Here is an 18,413-nt window from a genome sequence, read left to right on the forward strand (position 1 = left end):
AAGGGAGATGCAAATCAAAACAATAATGAGGTACCATCTCACACCACAGAGACTGGCCACATATCACAAAGAACGAGAACAATCAGTGCTGGTGGATATGTGGGGAGAAATAACTCTCATTCATTGCTGGTGGGAATGCTGCCTAGTCCAGCCTTTATGGAAAACAATATGGAGATTTCTCAAAAAACTGGAAATTGAGCTCCCATATGATCCTGCTAGATCACTCCTAGGGATATACCCTAGGAACACAAAAGCATAATACAAAATGGCTTCTGTACACCTATATTCATTGCAAAGCTATTTACAATAGCCAGAATCTGGAAACAACCCAGATGCCTCACAACAGATGAGTGATTAAGGAAACTGTAGTACTTACTCATAATGGAATACTATGCAGCCATCAGAAAAAAATGAAGTCATGAAATTTTCCTCTACATAGATGGACATGGAAACTATTATGGGAGTGAAGTAAGTCAGAGAGATAGATAGACAGAGAATAGTCTCACTCATCTGTGGCATTTAAGAAACAACTTATGTTCTTAATGGCCATCACAGTAGTCTGATATCAGGGCTGATTATGCAAATTTCCTTTTTTAAATAAAGTATTGTTTTTATTTTTTAAAATTTTTTTTAAAGCTTTGGCTCGACTTTTATTTTAAACAAACAACTCCCAGCATTGTCATTTCAACTTCAGCATTCTGGCTCCAAAAGGGGAACCTATTTTTTAGATGACTTTAGGACTGAGTAAAGCATTTATCAATCTATCTATCATCTAGACTTGGCATCACTGAGTCCCCCCAAATTACGTTCAAGTTGCAAGTTGCATAACCGAAAACGAGTTTCCGAACTGTGTGCACTATCCAGCTGATGTAAAAATAGATACTTTTAAATTCAATATATATAATTTGGTTTTTGGGTCACACCCGGCAGTGCTCTGGGGTTACTCCTGGCTCTATGCTCAGAAATCGCTTCTGGCAGGCTCGGGGGACCATATGGGATGCCGGGATTCAAACCAATGATCTTCTGCATGAAAGGCAAATGCCTTACCTCCATGTTATCTCTCCAGCCCCTCAAAATATATTCTTAACATCTCAAATGTTGCAGGCAAGTCTTCTAAATCCATGCTACTAAATTTCCTTTAATAATTTTTCTCTGGATTATTTATCCACTAATTTAGTTATATGCCTTTGAATTCTTCAAATATTTATTTTGTACTGCTTCTATGTACAAGAGAGTCTATACATTAGCTCCTTACTATGATAAGTAATGTCTTGTATTTGCAAGTGTATGTTTGGGGAAAGTGGCGGGGATGTGGGGAGAAAGGAACTCTCATTCACTACTGGTGGGAATGCCGTCTAGTCCAGTCTTTATGGAAAACAATATGAAGATTTCTCAAAAAACTGGTAATTGAGCCCCCATATGATCCAGCTATATGCTGATGATTTCTAATTTAAACTCTCTTTACTCTGTCTCCAAGTTTATATTCTAGTGTCACTAATGTTCCCACTCTGATGCCTCAAAACCTGTCAAACTTAAATTACCCAGAACTGAGCTGCTAACCACTCATCTTCGCTTCTAATCGGTTCTTTTCATAAACTCCCCATTTTGGTTAATGGCAACTCCATTTTCCCCAGCTGCTTAATACAAAATGCCCAGAATTGTATTTAATTTTATTGTCTAACACCTTGTGTACAGTTTCTCTATAAAGGCAAACCATTATAGCCATTGATTCTACCTTTAGATAGCCGTAAAACCTTTACCACTTTTTAATGGACATTTTTTTATTGTAAGAATTTATTCAAGAGACAAAATTAATTAACATAATGAGGTAAACTACCATAATATAGTAACATGACATATAATATAATTGATATAATAATACATGTATGTCAAAGAAAGTTTCTGATTAAAAACACAATTTTTTTTTCCATAATGGCTTACATATCTTTCACAGTAGTATTCTAGGTACATATTAACATTGAATCAGGGGAATACCCATCACCAAATATGTCCTCCCCATTCCAGTTTCCTTTCTACAACCCATATACCCCACCATCACCCCCCGGGGCTGCTAGAGTAAGTGGACCCCTCTTTGTTTGGCTTACTATTAGTGATCACATATCTGGTCCTGGAACCCTCCTTTGTTTCCTCCTCTATTTAAGAGGCAGAGCTAGATAAATCGAGGTATGTGTTTTTATTTGAAGGAAAGAAAAGCAATAGATTGGGGTACAAAATAAGAGGAAAAAAATAAAAAAGAAGTCAAAAGTCAAATATGCTGAAAATGGGCGGAGTTCCTCTAGAGGCTTCCAACCTCAGTTTGAGAGAGGATGTGAAAAAGGTTAATTGAAACACCACAACAATACAGAAAGAAATATCTAATTAAATAACCAGTGAGCACTACAGCAATAAAGACAGGCACCACACAATAGTCTCGGTTCTGAAATAAAATCATGTTCGAGTGCAAAAAGAAAGAGAAAGACAAGCCAAAATAAAATAAAATAATATTGGAGACATCAACGTTAATCTCCACACCAAAATAAAGACATCAAAAAATCGATCAATCAATAAATAAACATGTGGAAAATGATTGTTTTGTGTGTTTTTTTTTCCTTTTCTTTTTCCCCCTGCATAGGCACAGTAACTAGTGGGGATATTGTAGAGGGAATTCCCTTGACCTAGGAGATACAGGGTTTCTCCACCCCTGAAGCATACTGTCATGGGATTAACTCTAGACTCCTTGCATGATCATTTACCTTTACTACTTTTGACGATGACTTGTTATTACTCTGGTCATCACCTGTTGTGTTTGTAGCAGGAATCTCCTAGTTGTCCCTGCTAAAGTTGTGTTGCAACTATTTGTGATCCAATAAAAATTTGTCTTTTTGTACTTAAAAGCTTCCACTAGTTTCCAGTATCATTCAGAGACAGGACTAATTATGTTCTATAAAATCTTGACATTTATGGTCCCTAATTTGTCTCTTATATATCCAACTCTTTCTTAATCTACATTGCGTGCTTCTTGGATGGGATTTTGTAGTCATTGTTTTCTGTTGACAGTATTATTCCAAAGAGGAGCATAACTATATAGTAATAGTATCCTCCCAGGTAGCAGAGAGGATGTTTCAATATTCTCTAGTAGGAGTTTGGTAGAGCCTGGCAAGTGGCCATCAAGAAGTTGTGATGCCTAACTTGCCACAGGTCTCTCGTGTTGCTTTGAGGCATGATTTAATGCCTTGTTTAGTGCTTTGAATACCTTTTATTTTGGAGTTTTGTTCCACTCCAGAGATGGGAAACTCAGTCATGCCTGAGTTCCAACATGGATCATGCCATCCTTATTGAGGTATTTGGCATCCCGGCCAACTGATTAGAAAAGGAATTATTAGCAGGATTCAAAAGCAACGGGAGTGCCATGGCATGTGGTCACTTTTGGTGGAGAGGAGCCAGGCACCATTGTTCTTTCTTCCTCTGTTCCAAAACACTTCAGTCTCCCAGATCCTCGTGGGAGACATTTTGAGAACATGGGCTGCTAATGCCCTTTGTTTCAGTTGTGGCCAGTCAGTAAGTTAACTCCTTGATTTCTATTTCCTTTCTCTGCTTTATTTCTCTGTCCTTACTCTGGTTTCACTGGGGGTGCTCCTCTCTTGGGTAAGGAATTATTGTTGTAGAACCTTTACCTCAGGTTTCTTTTTTTTTGGAACCTTAAATATCACTGTTAACAATATCCTAAGGCATATCTGCAATAGCCCAGAAAGTTTAATGAACTGACTTCTTTGGTATATGCTAAAATAGTTTTCTTATGGTCTATTTTCCTCTTTCGTACACTTTAATCGGAAAATAAAGGCTCTTGTCCTTAACACCCTCAAGAATTTAAAGAATAATCATAAGGCATCAGATACTTTTATGATGGTCTTATTTTACTTCTTTAAAAACCCAGTCAATGGTTTTTGTTTTTTATTAAAGGGGAAAACTAAGGTTAATTTATTTAGTTACTTGGTTAAAGGCTCACAGTAAATAGCTACAACAATTCGAGGGTCCATATTCTTTTTTTTTTTTTTTTTTTTTTTTGGTTTTTGGGTCACACCCGGCAGTGCTCAGGGGTTACTCCTGGCTGTCTGCTCAGAAATAGCTCCTGGCAGGCACGGGGGACCATATGGGACACCGGGATTCGAACCAAACACCTTTGGTCCTGGATCGGCTGCTTGCAAGGCAAACACCGCTGTGCTATCTCTCCGGGCCCTGGGTCCATATTCTTAAGGACTTCATAGTTTAAATCAAATCCTTCTCCCCATCGAACTTTTATTTTTCTCCTAGGTCCAAATTCCAAGATAAAAGGCTTCTCTATTTATGACTTAGATTCTCAATGGCTGAACTTATCACCAAATTTTCCTTTGTTCAAATTCAACAAAAGTCTGAAATATCTGTAATGAATTTTCACCAGGACAAAAAAGAGGAGTCTAATTTCTTCTTAAACAGGTTCTAACCTTTAAAACAGGTTCACTTGTTTTCCTTTTTCTCATGTATGTTCTATGGCATTTTTTTTCTAAGACACATTTTGTATACTTTGAAGTTGAGATTAGTAATATTTTCCTAGCTAGTGTCTTATGGTTTTAAGAATATTTGATTGGTACTTTGAATTTAGAGAACCACATTCTGCCTGAAAAAGAGTTCTAGATTACTTGATTTGAGTTCTAGAACTAACACTTGGCTTCATGTGATTTAAGTTAGGTTAGCAGGGGGCCTAAGAGATGGGACTGGGTCCAGGCTTTGCATGTAGGATGTCCAGATTCGATTCCTATCACCACTATGTCTCTGCCAACACTTTTTTCTTTGAAGCTCCTTAATTGATTTTTATTGCCCAAGCCACAGCACAGAGCATTCTCCAAAGCACATAGAAAGGGAGAGTGCAGACAGCAAGAGGAAGCCTAAACTGGAGATTCTCCTAGGAGTAATGGAAGAGGTTAAGGCTTCATCTCCTCAAAGTGTGACGTGGAGACTGTAGACCAGGGGTCTCAAACTCGCGGTCTACGGCCTTTGCGTTTGCGGCCCTCCTACAACATTTTGTGGCCCGCAGCCGGCCTTCAAATATCGCAGTATACGCGATTATTCGCAATAAAAATTGCATTAGTAAGAAAAATCGCATTAAACATTCGCATACCCCGAGCAGTTCCGTTCGGGGTATACAAATGTTTAATGCGATTTTTTTGCGATTTTTTTTCTTACTAATGCGATTTTTTATTGCGAATATTCGATAAGCGAAATCCCTTATGCGGCCCTGCCTCACCCGGACTTTGCCTCCTGCGGCCCCCAGGTAAATTGAGTTTGAGACCCCTGCTGTAGACAGTCTTGGTGAAGGAATCAGGAGCACCCACGGAGCATCCGGTCAGGAGTAGTGTCTGACCACTGGGTGGGTGGCATCCAAACAAAAACAACCAGAGAAATAGGTTAGTAGGCATCTGATTAAGAAGCTTAATCTTTCATCATACTACAAAGTTTTTCCATTTCACCATTTTTTTGTTTGTTTGTTTTTGGGTCATACCCGGCAGTGCTCAGGGGTTCCTCCTGGCTTTCTGCTCAGAAATCGCTCCTGGCAGGCTTGGGGGACTATATGGGATGCCGGGACTCGTCCTTCGGCATGCAAGCAAACGCCCTACCTCCAATGCTACCGACCCCAACCATTTCACCATTTTTCCAGTATCTTGTTGTCAGGAGCATAGTATCATGTCTAACTTATTGCATTTTGTTTTCAGAACTGTCTTAACTAAGAATTTATCTGAGTACAAATGAAGCAATTATGATTTTCTCATTATTTTTAATTATGATTATCATTACTTTTATCTCCATCACAATCCTACTTATCTTTTTTATGGGAACTGTCAGCATTCCAATTGCTTCAGCACTTATATCATGTGATCAATAATACTCATGTAACGCTTCAAAATAAGTGGCAGAGTAAACATTTAACGATAGAAATGATCCCTGGCTAGAGAAGTAGATAGCACAGCGGGCAAGGCCTTTCGTTGCCTTGCACGCTGCAGATCTGGGTTCTATCCCTGGTACACCAGATGGTCTCCTGAGTCTACCTCCGAAGTGCAAAGTCAATAGTAAGCAAGCATTTGCGGATTTAATCGGTGTGGCTTAATTCCCACCCTGCACTTAACTTTTATCTCATAAGCCCTAGGCTTTGGTGAACAAATTCATTTTTCTCCTGCTTTGTTGGACGGCTTTTAAAAGACTTGCAAAGTAAGTTTTTAGTTACACTTAAGTTTTTTTCTTTTAAATTTACTGTTGGCTGCAGGACAGTCCTCCCTCTCCGTCCTTTTTCTAAAATTTAAAGAGGTCAGTCTTTCCTACACTCAGAAAGATGCAACGACAGGGTTTGCAACCTCCAATAATAGTTGAGGAATATCCTATACGTTACTGACTTTTGAGAGAAACCTTCCCCCTCCCTCCTTAGTGCTTTTATTCATTCCAAAATTTGAGTACCAAAGCTTCACAGTTGGGATCTTGGGTGGGGTGGGGGTGGAAGGACATCCTAAAAAGCATAATAGCTTTGGAGATGTTTCCAAAATTTTCTTGGGCTCTCAATGCCCTTGCAAGCTCTTGTATGGGGTTTAAGTGGAATATGCAAATAGTTGGTGTGCGGCAGCAGCAGAACATCCCAATAATAAATACCAGGGCATCATTTTGCAATTTTTCAGACAGGTTTTACCAAGACAAGCAAAATGCAGAGCCGTCCAGATTGCAAAAATTGGAAGGGCTCACACTGAACTTGCTCTTTGGGTCCAACTTGGTGGAGAAAGCACCGTGGGCGGCCACGACTCCCCCACCCCACCCGGTTAACTCCGGGCAGGAATTCCCCAGGGCCCGTCGTCTCCCAACATCTCCACGGCTGCTCCACGCTCCCCCGCGCCCACCCACGCGGTGACGTCATCGCGCGGCGTCCGGGAACCCGGACGTACCCACGCCCACGGAGTGGCAGCCGGAAGCCGAGCTAGTCCTGGACTCGCTCGCACACCTGGGCAGAGGCGGCGGGAGACTCTGTGGGCATGCGCAAGGGCTTGGCCGGGCGGCGCAGGCGCATTGTGGGGGGGAAGCCCTAGCGGGATAAGATCCGGTTCTCCGGGTTGGAGCAGGTGGAGCATGCCAGCTGCGGGGAAGAAAGGGGAGAAGGAGAAGCTAGGGAGGGAACCCAACGTGTGATCAGGGCTGTGGTTCTGTGCAGAGGTCGAGGGCACTGATCCTGCTGGGCGCTCTTCATAGAGTTAGGGACTGATTTTTGGAAAATGCAATGCAACTCTTGGACGCACAAGAGCCTAACTGGGATGCACTTTGCCATACCGGAGCAAGCTCAGAAAATCCCAGCCTGGAGCCTGGGATGAGTGTTCCCAGTCCCCCGATGGATGACAAACTTGCCTCCCTTTGGTCAGGCATCTTGCAAAAGCTTTGTGATTTCACTCTCCTCCCACTACTAGCCACAATCCCAAGGGTTCCCGAGGTTTGCATGGTTTCCCCCATTTCATCCCCCCCCCAGGCAAGAACTAAGCACAGAGGACCTGTGATCTGTCTGCAGATCACAGATCAAAAACTACACAATAATGGGACTGCTATTTCTACCCCCCCCCTTTTTTTTGTTCTGATTCCAAAGTTCAGGGCCGCCCATCAGACACTTGAAGTCATCCATAGATATTAGTCATAAACCAGACATTACGTATTGTAAATGAATGGCAAATAATAAGGGTTGGAAGGAAGTCAGGTGGGAGTCTAGAAAAGCAGAGTCGAAGCTAGTGTTTGAATATATTTGGCTACAGGAAAAAGAAAAGTTGTTGGGGGGAGGCAAGGATAAGGAAAGCTAATTTGGAGGTGGGACCTGGAAGCTGAAAAAGAAAGGGAAGTTCTTGCTTTAAGTAACCTGAATCTCGTGTTTATATTTGTTTTGGAAATGAGAATATTGTAATTCTAGAGCTAGTCCGGTCTTCCATAGCAATGGATTCCCTCTTTTCCATACTGGGTTTACTAGCTGAACGTTGACTGCACCCCTGTTTAGCAATAGAATGCATTCTGATCATTCATGGAACTGGCAGAAACTGCACTATTCAATGTCAAAGGTGAAACGAGATGGAGGATTTTTTAAAATTTTTCCTTGATCCTACCTGAGAGAGGTCCTTTTTAGTGGTTGCAGGTTTACTATTTCCCAATCACCTTTTTTTTTTTAAGTGACAAATAAGGACAGTCGTAGTTCCAATCTAATACCTTACTCAGTGCCAACATTCTCTGTTTTTACATAAAAGGAAAGAAAACAATTCTTATTTTTTATTTAGGAAAAGTTGGCTCTGCTGGTTTTACACTGTGTTAGTGTTCTAACACACAGCTTGCTCTATCCAATTAGCAACTGATTAACAATCATCTCTAATTGTTTAATGGGTGTATATTTTAGCTCCTAAGGGAAATGTAAGATTTCTCAGGCAGGAATTGCTTATCTTACATCCTCCACCTCCCCCATGCACCATCCCAAACTGTTAATTTAATTGATCTTTTCAAGTGTTTTTCATTCTCATTTTCAGGTTTTTTTTTTGTTTTTTTGTTTTTGTTTTTTTGTTTTTGGGCCACACCCGGCGTTGCTCATGGGTTACTCCTGGCTGTCTGCTCAGAAATAGCTCCCGGCAGGCACGGGGGACCATATGGGACACCGGGCACCAGGATTCGAACCAACCACCTTTGGTCCTGGATTGGCTGCTTGCAAGGCAAACGCAGCTGTGCTATCTCTCCGGGCCCATTCAGGTTAAAATTTATTACTTAGCACACTGATATGACCAGGTTCTCAGTAAATATGAATGAATGAAATGTTACCTGCAGGGTAAGAAATAAGCTTGTTACTTTCTAAATATTTACCCGGTCTTTTAACTGGCATCTTTGTGACTTGATTGCTATTCTTCTCAGCAGCCGGGAAGGGGGGGGGGGATAATCTTCTGGTGGCTTTATAAAAGCAATCATTTACACACCATGTCCCCAAGCAGTATGTTGAGAACTAATTGCTGGGTTTGAATGAACATATATTTAGTATGAAGCTCTGAATTCATCCCCCCGAAAAGGCATAATCTCACAAGTATGTAGTGGGTGGGGTGACCCTAAGCACCCATTTCAAAACCCATATAGATGTGGCTCTGAGGCTTCTCTCCTGAACTCCCTTCAGCATACTGGTATTGGCTTCTGCATATACATATATGACATAATTGATAGATTCACCTCAAAGAAATTCTTAATTTTGCTCTGAAATGCTTATCTGCCTTTACACAGAGCACGCCAATTCATGGTTTTGTTGGCCAGGGAGCCTAAGAAGTATTTTGTGAAAATGTGTAAACTGAGCATCTTCTTGACTTGAAAAAAAATATGAACAGTTCCCACCCCATCAAAATCATCTATCAGCTAAAAACCAATACTAAGTAAGGCTTTTGTTCTTTGGAATCCTGAGGGCAAATCTTCAATAAGTTTGTGTCCTAGGAAAGAGAATGCATCTATGTGTTCATGTGGACAAGAACTGCTTTATTGGAGATTAGTTAAAGCCAAGTCTGAGACTAAGTGCTTTTGCCAACCTCCTCGAATTGACAGCAAAGGCTCCTCGAGGGGGGTGGGTGGTGATGGTGATATGGGGGTGACGAGTCTCTAAGACAATTTTTGAACACGAGGAGGAGAGGTGAGAGCGATTCTTTTTCAGCATTTTCTATAAAAAACTCAATCCTTGTCTCTAGGAGTTGTAGAATCATGGGGGTTGTATGAAATCTTAACAGGAACATTGCAGGTGGCCTCAGTTTCCCCATGTGCAAAAAAAAAAAAAAAATGGGAACGTTAACCCATCCCATTATTTTGAGTTCCAGGGGTGTTAAAAACTGAAAAGCGCTTAGAACAACAATGCCTTGGCAAGAGGCATGCACCCAGCAAAAGGGCTTTTGTGTGCCAAGTCAATAAAACACTAGGCTGGGCTGGGCTGGGCTGGTCTAACCTCCCTTTCCATAGGCCTCTGGCACTTGCAAGCCCCACATTGCTTAAAATTCTGGGGACATTGCAATTTCCCGTGACAAGGGTTTTCCTGACCCACAACACTCTTTTCCGGAGTGCGATCGCCCAATGCGAACGTGTGGGATGTTCGACCTTTTTTTACCCCCCTCAACCCCACATCCCCCCAACAGTGAAAATCTTGGGAGACCATCGTGGCGCTCCGGCAATTGTGCGGCCGAAAACGCCCCCTGGAGTGGGCGGGGCTAAGGCCGCGCAGGCGCAGTTGCCTGCCGTGGCGCTGGGCCGCGCGTGCGCAGTGGCGGCGCCGAGAGAGGCGGGGAGTATCCACTTAGCGAGCAAGTGGATGTGCGTGTGTGTGCGCGAGGGGCGGAGGCGGCGAGGCGAGGCGAGGCGCGGGGAGGCGATCGAGCGCGGTACTACGACGGGCGCGGGCCGGAGGGGGCGGGGGGATGCGCCGCGGCGGCGGCGGCGGCGGCAGCGGCAGCGGCGGCGGGCGCTGGGGCTCTGCTGTTGGCAGGCGCCAGAGCAGCGGATTCCGGACTCGCTGCCGCAGCAGCAGCGCCGTGTCGCGCTCGGCTTGAAGATCGCCGGGATCTTGCAGTTTCCTCACCTGAAAATAATTTTTTCAAATCGGAACCCATGATCGTAGCCGGGATCCGAGCTCTGGAGGGGATCAGGCTGGCGAGCGTGAAGCGGCCGCGGGGGCGGCTGGAAGAAGAGTCGCCGGTGGTGCTGGCGGCGGCGGCGATCGGCTGGCGGCTGCTGCTGCGCTTGGCTCCCCCCGATCCGGCTCCAGCTCCGGCTCCGGCTCGGCGCTGTCATCCCGCCGCCGCCGCCACCGCCAACCCCGCCGGCTCGGCCTCGGGCTGGCTGCGGCGGCAGCGCTGGGCTGCGCTGCTGGTGCTCGGGCTGCTGGTGGCCGGCGCCGCGGACGGATGCGAGCTGGTCCCCCGGAACCCCCGCGGGGCGCGATCGGCGGGCTCGGCCGCCGCCACGACCGCCTCCGCCAGTCGCGACAGCCCCGCGCTCATGACAGGTGAGAGATCGCCGGTGTTTGGGGGGGCAGTGGCGGGAGGGTTTGGAGCCCCGAACCCCGGAGGGTTCTCTCCGGCCGGCGACCCGCTATTCCAACGCTGCCACGGCCGATGCCCAGCCGGGGCCTCGGGCTGCTGCTCTTTCTGCTCCCGGTGCCTTCCTTCCTCGCACCCCATTCCCCTGACACCCCGCCCTCGACGGGCTGGAGCCGCTCGACGGCTTTGCTCGGCTTCCCCGCCTCGCATTTGGTTGGGGTTTCGGGGACTCCGCGCCGAGTACTGCAGTGGCCACAGTTTCTCTTTCGTGCTGCGGAGGAGCTGGCAGAATGCGATCGCCCGCCCGCCCGCCCTCGTATTTGGGGGGGAAAACCGGGCTGATTTTTTATTTCCTTCCTTGAAAAGCTGCTGGGTGAAAGAAGTCAGCAGCAATGCGGTACCGAGTCCGCCCGGGGGTGCTTGCTTGCTTGCTTTTGGGGGTGGTGGTGGAGAAAGGCACGGTTAGTTCGTGGAGCAGCGAGACTTCAGCAGCAGTTCAAAGCCCCGCCGAGCACCGTGTGCGTGTGCGTGTGTGTGTGTGTGTGTGTGTGTGTGTGTTTGTGTGTGTCTGCGTGTGTCCGCGTGTGTCCCAGGGGAGGCTGTTAAGGGAGGATTCTTTGAGAGCCAGCAGACGTGTTGGCATTCGAGATTCTGTACCAGGGTCTGCGGGAAAAACACACTCGCTCCCCACGGGTGCTTTCGAGCCACCGGTGGGAGGGAGGGAGGCCGTAGTGTGCAGGATGGAAGAAGGTGCTGTTGCTTCGGGGTCAGCAAGCATCGCTCTTGAGTGAACCGGGAGCTGGGCCACCTGAAATATAACAGAAATTTACAAAGTGAAATTTACAACGTGAAATTTACAAGCTGAAACTTACAACTTGATATTTACAATGTGAAATTTACAAAGAGTGACAGCCAGGGAGACGGAGATCTAGACAGAGAGACAGAGACTAACAGAGCCAGAGAGAGGGAGACTAAGACAGAGAGACAGAGACAGAGACTAACAGAGACAGAGACACAGAGACAGAGACAGACAGAAACTAACAGAGACAGACTGAGACAGCGACTAACAGAGACAGAGACAGACAGAGACAGACAGACTAACAGAGACAGAGACAGACAGAGACAGACAGACTAACAGAGACAGAGACAGACAGAGACAGAGACTAACAGAGACAGAGACAGAGACTAACAGAGACAGAGACACAGAGACAGAGAGACAGAAACTGACAGAGACAGACTAACAGAGAGACAGAGACAGAGACACAGAGACAGATACTAAAAGAGACTAAGAGAGACTGAGAGACAGAGACAGAGACTAACAGAGACAGAGAGACAGAGGCAGGGACAGACAGAGACCAACAGAGACAGAGAGACAGACAGAGCGGGGGAGGAGAGAGGGAACGTTCTAGCAATTGTCGAACACTTGCAAACATGTTTGGTCAGTCCAGGCAGGCAGGATCTTGGAACGCTTTAAAGCTGAAAGCAGAGTCAGGCCCAGCTAGCTCCCTGTTAAGGTGGAGGTTGAAATTGATGTTTGGCGGCGCTTCCTTGATCTGGGAAAGGAGTATGTATGGAGCACAAGTTATACTTATTTTCTTGTTTTGGTAGTAGTACTTTTATTTCACAAGCCATCTGGAGGTTTCTTGCAATTAATCGCCCAACTCTGAAAAGGATAAAATAAAATAAAGCGGAACAAGATGACCCATCATTAATTTAAATAAAGTCCCAACAGGCCTTTTAGAGTCATTAACAGCTGCTTTTTCAGTCGGGCTCCGACGCTCTTTTCTGCAGAGAAGCGATTTCTCCTGAGTTTTGTGACAGAATGTTTGTCAGATCAGGAAAGGAGGATGTAAACTTGGTCAAGCTCTTTGGAAGTTGTAGTGTGTAGAACATAATGATCCAAATATTTAACTTGCTTTACCCAGAAACGTATCAAATCCTTGTAACTGGAATTTGAAACCTCAAACCGGTCGATCACTGGGTAATTCAGATGAAGTGATTACAAAATCAACAGCGTTAGGAGCTTGGTATGGTTTGAGAGGACAAGTTGGATAGATTTACGGTTGAATAGTTTTCCTTCTACAAATAAAAATCTGACAAATAGCTCTTTGGAAAGTAGATAGACACCAAACTAGAGATTATAAAACATGCTACATGGAGGAAGGCACAGGGAGAAGACATTTGGGCTCCCTGAGCCTCTGGCAGTGTGATTTTTCTTGAGCTGAAAAGTTTGATTACTAAGTAATTGTCTAATTTGTCAATGTGTAATTGGCAGAAGGGCGGGTGATTTCTAAAGCTATTACAGAACTATCAATATGTTGTATACTCTTCACATCATATCAGGGAAATTATTTTATTTTAATAAGCTTTGTAATCCTTTTGAGTCACTTACATTTTTTTGAGTTGCTTTTAGCATTTTGTGAAAGAGAAGATAGCCCTTACTGGATGAAGAGAGAGCACACAAATGTTATGTTTTAAAATAAGTTGCCCCAAGCATTTATTATTGATGTTCTTTTCTTTTTGGTAGACTGGTGATTTTTTTTTGTTTTATTTTGCTTTTAGTTTTTTGGGACACACTTGGTGATGCTCAGCGGTTACTCCCGGCTATGTGCTCAGAAATCGCTCTTGGCTTGGGGGACCAGATGGGACACTGGGGGATCAAACCGGGGTTAGAAAGTGCAAGGCAAACGCCCTACTGTTTGTGACACTGCTCTGACCCCTAGACTGTTGATTTTTTTTTTTAACCAGCCAAACATTTTCATTAAAAAATTAAAAGAATTAAACTACACCATCTACAAAGTAAACCACTGTGATTTAGATAAGTTTATGTAATGAAGCCACAGTACTGGTATCTCTGATAAGGTAACTAGAAGGCCATGATAAAGTTAGAGCATATTGAATCAATAAACTTCTCTGAACCCTTTAGCTTCTCTGTAGGTATGAATATGTAGGTATGGTATGCATAGTGCTTTCTTTCATGGTTTCCATTTGTAGATTTTATGCCAAGTTCAGAATATAATTAATTGTTCTATTATCACTTCAGGAAGTAGAACTATAGACTGAATTTAAAGCTTGCTATGTTGTCATAGCCATTTTATGTGGACAGAGCTGCATTAGAAGCCTCCACTAATAAGAAATCATCACTTCTTTGGAAAATGGAAAATTTCTTTTGAAATTGAAAAATCGTTGAATTCTGAGAGGATTATGTGCTCTGGCTTTATGTTTTATAAAGTTATCACACAACTGAAAATGCTTATCAGCTTTGACACAGGACAACCAAAATCACTATCTTCCCTTTCCTCTACAGATTTTAATATTTACCCTTAGAAGATCTGTAAGATTTTTTTTGTTCCTTTCTAATGAAATATATAAAATACCGGTTTTCATTGACATTTACCTCTCAAGAGTCTTACTTTAGGGTTAGGGGTTTATTGTACTTTTAAGAATAAATTTCTAAAAGAAAAAAATTGCCTTTAATTATCTGTTGTGTAGTGTTGGGTAAGTTTCTTATGAAGTGAGAGGCTATGATAAGTCATCAAAATAAACAGACCTATGTTTCATAATGGGTTACTGTTTATATTTCCTTTCAAAAATAGTTTTCAGGATTCAGTGTATAATTGCCTCGATAAGATGGAACCAAATGTAAAATGCAGGGTAGTAAGCTATACACATAAGTATGTACATGTCACGTATATGTATACGTCTATGAGTAAATGTGTACATATTTCACAGGCATATATAAGGAGTTCTAAATATAGTTCTTGGAAGATTACATTTTCAACTTTACTCGATTGAAATTTGAAGCAGTTTGGGGAATGGTGACTGAGGGCTTTGTGATTATAATCTAATGCAGTGCTTTAATTCAAAACATTGCTTTCTTTTTTGCCTAAAGGATTGAAAAGTTGAGTTGATCCCAGTGGGGAATGATTAACCTTATCCTGCTATCTTCCCCAGGAAATAGTTTATATATATATCCACACACGCAAACACAGACAGACAATGCAATTTTCTATACTGGCAGAGTAATGCAGATTATTTTTTTTTTCTCTTGGGAGTAGCTGGTGCAAGAGGTGGGGGTAGGCTGGTGGTGGGGTGATGTATGCTCAGGAAATGCTTCTGGTGATACTTGGCAAACATGGATGCAGTACGTGCTTCTCTCCCGGTGATGTGCTGTCCTCCAGGCTTGGTGATACTAGGAGCTACCATAGATACCCTCGAAATGCTTGGGACATTCAGGGACACACCAGGCAAGTTTCAGGGATTGATTTTGGAGCTTCAAGTATGTGAGGCATGTGCTTCATGTTTGATAAATATCCTCCCAAAATGTTTTAATAATCTGGCAGTTCTCTAGATTGGATTGACTCTGAAAAGCATTCTTTATATATATATATATATTTTTTTTTTGTTTGTTTGTTTGATTTGTTTTGTTTTTGTTTTTGGGCCATACCCAGTGACGCTCTGGGGTTACTCCTGACCATGGGCTCAGAAATCGCTCCTGGGTTGGAGGACAATATGGGATGCCGGGGGATTGAACTGTGGTCTGTCTTAGGTTAGCCACATACAAGGCAAATGCCCTACTGCTGCACCACTGCTCAGGCCCCATTCTTTATATTTTTTAAGGCTTCAAGTTTTTAAGCAAGCACCCTCAGCCCCTACAATTTTTTCCTTGGATATTCCTTCAGAATTTTTAATTTTTGGAATCTTAATTTTGGAAAAATTGCCTTCTCTCATCTTTTTTTTTTTTTTTTTTTAGTTTTTGGGTCATACCTAACAGCGCTTAGGGGTTACTCCTGGCTCTGTGCTCAGAAATTGCTTCTGGTAGGCTTGGGGGACCAAATGGGTTGCCCGGGTTTGAACCAGTCTGTTCCGAGTCGGCTGCATGCAAGGCAAATGCCCTACCACTGTGCTATTTCTCCAGCCCCTTTTCTCATCCTTTTAAAAAATGAATCAAAGCAACATTCTTCAGTGCCTGTAAAATATACATCAACACATTAATGCGTTGCATTTTTTTTAAGTGGCCTTTCATGATAGTACTTAGAGACCATCACAGACATAGTGGGCATCGCTAGAAAATGAACTTGGGGCCTTCCATGTGATAGGCATGTGTTCTACTACTTGATCTGTCTCCTAGGCTCTATTACAGGTTTCATCTTACTTGAAATTCTTTGTGAGTAATTTGATATATAATTAGAAATATAAGATGTACATTTTAAAACCTATCTCTTGGGAGTATTAAATTTAAGTGAAAATGTGCAATACTATATTCTAAATGATTTTTGGGGCCACAGGGCTCAGGATGCTTGTGCTCAGGGCTTATTCCTGGCTTTGTGCTAAGGGATCACTGAAGACAGAGTCCGGATAATATGAGATTCTGAGTATTGAACTGGTGTCAGTCATGCACAAGGCAAACACTTTTTGTCCAGTACTATCTCTCCAATTCCCTTCATGGGAAAAATCATACACTTTTATTTATCTCACTAGCCTTGACTATACAGTAAATGTTATCACTTTTATTTAGTTTTTGGTCTCCCCCCTATTTTTGAGGGACACGTAGGAATTTCCTAGTGGTGCTGAAAGCTCAGGAGTGCCACTCCCGGGGATACTTGTATGATCCAGGAACCCTGTGGATTCACTATTCAGGCTGGTGATGCGAGTCTCAGGGGGCCATGAGTGTTGGAATGGAATTTACCGCCTGAACTCAAGGAATATACTTAGCCCTTTGCATTACTTTTCTGTACCTGCATTTACTTATTAAATGTTTTTAGTTAGTATTTGGCTTGAGTGTAGTATATGTTGTTTTAGAAATGTTTGCAATGCATTGACACCCACTATATATATATTTATATATATTTTATATATATAAATATAATCACCATAGCGATTATAGTATGGCAGAATTTAACTCACAGTGATTTCACCTAGTACTAGAAACCTTTATTCCTCCTGTGAACTTACATTTTCTGAAAATTTCTGTTATTATGAAATTGCCATTTTTGTCTCTATACTCCTTTTCTTAACCAGTCTTTGCATGGAGCTACATTGTATATATGTTTTGCTTGGAGCTGTGTGTGTGTGTGTGTGTGTGTGTGTGTGTGTGTGTGTACTAGTCTTTGGAGCTACAGTGTGTATGTGTTGCTTAGAGTTTGTGTGTGTGTGTGTGTGTGTGTGTGTGTGTGTTAACAATGAATTATAGAATCACTCATCTATTTTGGTCTAATCCTTTAGGAACATTTAAGAATTAGAAGTAATTCTGTTGGTCTGAAAATGATCCCATTCCCTTGTTTTTCTTCTTATGAATAACACTACAGAATTGATTGGACTGTTAGAAAACTCTTGCCCAGGAATAATTTTGAAGGCCAGATTGAAAAAGTGAGTTCAGTGCTTAGCTTAACTTTAAATAATAGAATGATCCACCAGGATTTCTTTAATTTTGTTAAAAAATGTTAACATTAAAAAAAAACACCTGAGCTGTCTTAGTAATTGCATTTTGGACATATATCCATTTAGAGCAATGCACTTTGAAAATGATGTTTGGAGATCCATGTGTACACGACGTGTACTCGATGACTCAAGCATGAACTGATTTAAAAACATTAACATTACTAGCCGATTTGATTCATGTGCAATTTGGTTCGTTAACCAAACAATTAATAAGCACAGAAACAATCCCACCACATTAATGGGAGTGATAAAGAATTTCCCCTCCCCTAAAAAAAAAAAACAACAACCAAAAACACGAGAGATAGGCCTGACTAATAGAACTCAGATGGTTTAAACCAATTAATAGGTACATTTATAAAGTTTATGAGCTTAGTACTCTGTGTACTTAATCTCTTTTGGTACTAAAATTAATCCCATAAAATAGTTATTTTCATGTAAGCTCTCTTTTTAAAACTCAGTTAAATTTATAGCTTAGGTACATGATTAAAATAGTTTTTAACTGCTATGGTAAAAAAGTTACATCACAACCAGAGATCCTTCATGTTGTCCCTGTGTCACTTCTGCATATAAGCTTTCTCATGGAGGCAGTGAATATACTGAGGTAGGATGATAACCTTAAATAAATCCCCCAACGTCACACTTCTTAGACTAAGATATTAGACTAAGATGACGGCCAGAGTTTTCTGATTGCAAAGCTGTTATGAATTGTATTTGTATGCATCTTTATATACACAACTGAGTAGAATAATTGGTCTATGATCAGTATTTTCTTGAACTGCAAAATGTCAGGGGAACAAAGGATTTAGGGACTATTACTTGGGGTTAGGGTTTGAGCTGGACCTTGATAAATATGGAGGCCATCATGTGGTGATAAATGGCAGGGCATTA

The 18,413-nt window shown here is 42.5% G+C and overlaps 1 protein-coding gene across 1 annotated transcript in view; it reads left to right on the plus strand.

Annotated features, from left to right (window-relative positions):
• Positions 1-10,653: 10,653 nt before the first annotated feature.
• Positions 10,654-18,413, plus strand: part of STIM2 (stromal interaction molecule 2) — a 137,442-nt gene continuing 129,682 nt past the window's right edge. The window contains 1 exon segment of the mRNA XM_049790237.1: positions 10,654-11,050. Coding sequence (XP_049646194.1) covers positions 10,654-11,050 — 397 coding nt within the window.

The sequence above is a fragment of the Suncus etruscus genome, chromosome 16 (assembly GCF_024139225.1).
Source record: "Suncus etruscus isolate mSunEtr1 chromosome 16, mSunEtr1.pri.cur, whole genome shotgun sequence".
NCBI classification, from domain to species: domain Eukaryota; kingdom Metazoa; phylum Chordata; class Mammalia; order Eulipotyphla; family Soricidae; genus Suncus; species Suncus etruscus.